We start from the raw sequence: 5,262 nt of genomic DNA on the forward strand, positions 1-5,262 counted from the left end.
CCTACCTGTCATTACTTTGTCTCAGGTAGTTTGTCCCTATTGCAGTACCGTAGAACACTCAACAGTCCAGGAAGAGTGGAACTGGAAGTGAGGGGGTAACGAGAAGAGAGTGTTGTATAGGCTACTTACAGCGGAGAAACGTCACAACCCGACCTTACAGAGAAAAAACAGGATCATACCAAAACAGAAATAAGTTGGCTACACTTGACGCGTCGTATCGGATGTACTAGACGTGGATTGAAAGCGCATATGTTTTTGTATTTGTCGTCAACGTATTAATTGGTATATTTTAGAGCGTTATTTGTTTCCTTGAATGCTTCGCTGGAAGCATTAAATAAGGCCCAGGTGGTGACAATAGATTTTATTGTTTATTTTGTTTTGTTTTTTTTCTTTTCTTCTCCATTTGCTTCGACGAATCAGTGAAGGCACAACCCAAGGCGACACTGATTGCAAACGGAGTGAAAGTTTGTGAAGAGGGAATATTCGACGCAAGCATTCTGTATGGCTGGGCGTGGGATATAGCTTGTGCTGGTGGCGTCTACAAAAATACTTGTAACTGCATTCAAATTCGTAGATGAAGGTAAACGAAGTAGCAAAACCTAACGCAAGAAATCTGTTAGACGTATGCGTGGGTAGCTTGGTAACGCTAATGTTATGGCAGCCTGTCGAGGTTGATGCGGATATTCGCCACAGGCGCTCTTGTTTATTAGCTTGGCTAGTCAGTTAGCGGGTTACTTAGCCACAACTTTTTGCAACGCATCAAAATATTAGCTACAATCTTAAAGGTTGCTATTTAGTAAAAGCAGGCCGTTTCTGTTACGTTTGGCTTTATTAGTCCAGCGAGGCATTTTGCCTACGCAATGTTGCTAAAATGAACGCAGATAAGGGGAGCACCACAACAGATAATATCGGGTCTCTGTTTTCACGCTATTGGAGTGGCACTTCAAGCTAATATAATGTTGCAGACCAATCTTGAAGATTAAGGTATAGCTACCAACTGCAGAGCTGACGTGCCGGATCAAAATATCTATTCAATCCGATGACTGTGGATGATGACACGCTTTTAATTAGAGATAAAATCAGTCTTGCACATTGTCAGAACGTTTGTATCTAGTTGTGCAGGAAGAACATTTCTTCTCAGTCTACTATATTCAATGTCCTACTCTATTCAGCTTGCTAGCCAGCTAGTTTTCACAGTTTGAGTCCAGACTGGTTGTGTTTACCTGGGTATTTTCTGCCCCGAAGTATCGTTTCGTTTCTTTTTAAAACAAATAACCGGCATCCTGTTGACATTTTGTGATACTCCTTGGTTTTCTTAACTAGCGAACGGTAACTTGAGTCAGAATTTTGGGCCACGATGACAGAAAACGCACCCACACGAAGTCTAGATGACATCGACCTCGCAGCCCTGCGGGTAAGTATTTTACCCAGTTATATTACCCTTGTTATCAAATACGCTTGTCATTAACATCACCTGTTCTGTTTACTTTGAGTGACACGGATTTACGCCTGGACAATACAATAAGATCATTTTCCATAGTTGTTCAGACGAAAGACCTAGAGATGCGTTAGCCTCTATCTAATATTTCTCTTTGGGTTTTATTTATTGGTGGCTATACTCAGTATCACCAGCTGCAGTCTCATTAGCTTACAGCTCTGGCTTACAACTCGGCTCGATGTGCACCACCAAGCTCGTCATAAAGCGAGCAGTTATTTCCTACATGGTGAAGTGCTGGGCCTGTTCACCTGTCAAGTGCGTGGGCACGAAACAGCTTGCATGGGGCTCGGTTAGGCTGCAGTCTACTGTCACAGCAGTCTGTCGTGAGCACTTTCACCATTACTGACCATTTATAGAATCACTGTATGGTAGATTTCTGACATTAAGGTTGTGCTTTTATTTGCGTACTTTCAAGTTGTTTTGCCTTCTAACATAGACTGTGAGCTTTACATTAACAGTAGTTTGCACTTGAATTCGGCCTGTGTCTGCTTTATACAGGGTACGTAATAAAAACAAAACAACTCCCACTACTAGTTTGGCCCAGTCTGCTGGGAAAAATCCTGGACGTTGTTCCACTGGATTCTTCTAGCGTTACTTGTTTTCAAACCAAGCTTGAAAACCTGTTGGATTGCACGCCGAAGGGCAGGGGGTGAATGAAACCGAGTAAGCTTCTGGGTCACCCTCTCCTTCCAACAAGGATTTATTTCATGTGTTTTCAGGTTGTAGTGGTCATGTTGGCCCACTCGGTCAGTAGAGAGACTAAGAGTTATTCATCCCCAGTGGTGCTCTGGTACAGTGAGTTACAGACCTCGCACTCGGTTTCTCGGCTGCGCAGTTTTATTCGCCCGTTAGAGATGGAGGGAGGGAGGGAGAGAGAAAATGCGCTTAGAGAGGATGATTCACTTGAGCTCATTGTTTGATAGCTGTCCTATATAGCACCCACTCTCTTGCCACACACACACTAATGCCTAGATACAAACAGACCCACAGCATTTACTAGTGCGGTTTGGTCATCCTACAATCAGTTAAGCCACTGTAACTGAAGAAAAAGGATGCAGTTGTGAAGCTGAGTCCCCAGCCAGAATAAAATGATCCCCATGCTATTAATTGAGAACACTTGAGGAATCCTACACTAGAACACTTCATCCAGGTTAAGCAGTTTCCTTGTGTGCACTTGAAAACAAATATACTTTATCTTTAATCCTGTCCTGTGGTTTATGTAGGCCAAATTAGTTCTTAATAATTAATAATGAGTAATCAGGCCTGTAACCTACTTCTGAACATAACAGTATGTAAATGTTTGCATGATACAATGAAATCATTTTATCAGATTAACCTAAGGTATGTGTATACTTAACTTAACAGGTGGAAAATATTTTTTGTTATCAAGATTAGTTCACACCACTCTCTAAAAGGCTAATGTTCCATTATGAAATCCATGGCTGTGTTTTGTTTTGTAAGGTCTAAAGTTGTCAATGTAAAGGCTATGACAGGTTGGAATCACTAGTTGCTCCATTATACTGTGTTCTCTCAATCTTTCCCATAGTTTAAAAGGACTCACTTTTTGTCATTCTTCAACTATTGCAACAAGCAAAACCACACTGTCATATATTGTAACGTAATGTTTTTTGAAGTAAATAATGGCCTCAAGAGAAAAACATTTTTTCAGGCTCTTTATTAACATAGTCTAGAGTACTTACAAACTGCCTTCTACCACAAACCGTATAATAGCAAGACATCTCCATGTAATGCAAATGGACCAGAAAAGGTGCTAGTTGTAACACAGATAGAATATGACTTAACAGAACAAGTGGGAGACATTGTGAGAACCTCAAATACAGTACTAGACTAACCATTACCCACAGAATGTAGCTTACAACAGAAATCATATAATGACACAGGGCAGGTAGACTCCTAATAAAACATTAATGTTATATTTTATTATCAAACTTCAGCAAAACAAATAGGCCTAAATCCAGTCTCTAGAAAGGCTTTACATTGTTGTTGGGTGATTTAAATACATAGTCATGGGGTTTGTTTATTGTGTATAGATATAACCAAAATACAACTACACAGTCTTAAAATAAATCATACTCCAATTTTTTTCAACAATGACTTCAACAGCTTACTTATGAGATTAATCCTGAGGAACAAACATGTGCTGAGTAAAACATTATGAGTTTCTCATATCTGTTTCTGAAAGCCTGTAGGTCCTCATTAGCTGCCCTTGCAATTGAGTTGTAGTCAACAGATCTTCTATTTGGTTTGGTGAAGAAAAGAAAGACATTTCATAATTATAGTACTCTATGTGGCAATTCAGAGTTAGCGGTTGCAGCATGGTTCTTCAAACCCAGAATGCCCAGTGAATACACTTCAAATGACATTGCAGTATTGGTGGTAAGGTGACAACCACGACCAAACCAAGAATTCATCCTGGTTGACCTGTACAAGAGGCTACTAGTTTTGGGGCAGCTGTTCACAGAACACATTCAGGGACGAGTTAGGTTTTGCACCAGGTTAGGGTGCTAATCTCAAAATTATGGAGTTGTTTTCTATCTTTAATCAAGGGTGTGGTCTTTCAATTTGAAAGCATTATTTATTCATTTCACATTCAGATTGTGTAATGTTTTCCCTCAAAACCTGCCCACTCTCTCAAATAGGCCTGTTCGTGTGCAACTGCTTTACTCCTGCTCAAAAAAAGATTGAGAAAGATTAGTATCTACGCTCTGTTAGCCTAATGTTAGCCAGCTAACATAACCAGCTAGTAGCCTAGAACATTAGCTAACATTAGGGTAACAGCAGGAAATGGCCTATGCTTGCCCTTCTCTCTCTCCTATATTTCTTAGAAAACCCAAAATCTGAACAAATGAATGTTGCCATTACGTGCCCAGAATGGTAGTATTTCTTCTGACAATTATATTCTTTGCTTTTATGATGGCAAAGTTATCCTATCGCTGATAACACTTGGATGTTGTGCTATAAAATCAGATGTTATTTTGATAATGATACTTTACTTTAACCTCCTTAGCAGTCACTTTAGTAGGTGCTCAGTGTGGCGCTCTGCAAATCGAACGTGCGTGAAATTCTGTGCCACAGTTCATGACTAGCTGTTTATTTGAGGATGATGGCCTATTACTTTTTGTCCTATTGAATACCATCAGAGTTTATAGCAGAATACCATTAGAAAGCAAACCAAATCTAGAATAATGATATAATATCAAGTCAAATGACATTCATAGTTTGTTAGTCACACGGGTCAGCAAAACATTGTTTGAGCTAACAGACTGCCTCAGATGTGATTGTGAAAATGCAGTCGGAGCCGATTGCATTTTCATTTTCACAGCCTTCCTCCTGTCAATCAGCCAATCAGGGCGGGACTACAGCAAGCCAAGCATAACATGTGACTTTAAACATGGTGGCTGAAGAGCAGGTTGGAGTCATTTGCCGAGTAGCAGACAAGATGGAGGAGGGTGGGAATGGTGACTCTGCATTCACACTTCATTAGTGTGAAACTTTAATTGAGTGTTATAATTTATTTTGATACTGAGATGCTTCCATACTCGTTAAGCATCTAACTTGCTTGTTATGTCAATCAAACTCAAAACAACGAGACTGCTTGTTTTTCAAATTGAGGTGAGGTTGTCCATTCTCTTTTATTTAGGCTATTATAAATTGTAAAATAGCCTAATATTTAGATTATGTTTTCCAGCATTCAACATTTGTCCTGGTTGTAACAGAATATGATTCTCACAATATTTTGCAAC

The 5,262-nt window shown here is 39.8% G+C and overlaps 1 protein-coding gene across 7 annotated transcripts in view; it reads left to right on the forward strand.

The window, feature by feature from the left end:
- The first annotated feature begins 91 nt into the window (after positions 1–91).
- Positions 92–5,262, forward strand: part of mink1 (misshapen-like kinase 1) — a 38,630-nt gene continuing 33,459 nt past the window's right edge. For 3 of the 7 annotated variants that reach the window (XM_042708575.1, XM_042708577.1, XM_031572511.1), the window contains exon 1: positions 92–1,414. In XM_042708575.1, the coding sequence (XP_042564509.1) occupies positions 1,358–1,414 (57 nt within the window). In that variant the 5' untranslated portion in view covers positions 92–1,357. The remainder of the gene's footprint in view (positions 1,415–5,262) is intronic. The other 4 variants (XM_042708576.1, XM_042708578.1, XM_042708579.1 and 1 more) reach the window with 2 other exon arrangements.

This window comes from Clupea harengus, chromosome 8, assembly GCF_900700415.2.
Source record: "Clupea harengus chromosome 8, Ch_v2.0.2, whole genome shotgun sequence".
Taxonomy (NCBI): domain Eukaryota; kingdom Metazoa; phylum Chordata; class Actinopteri; order Clupeiformes; family Clupeidae; genus Clupea; species Clupea harengus.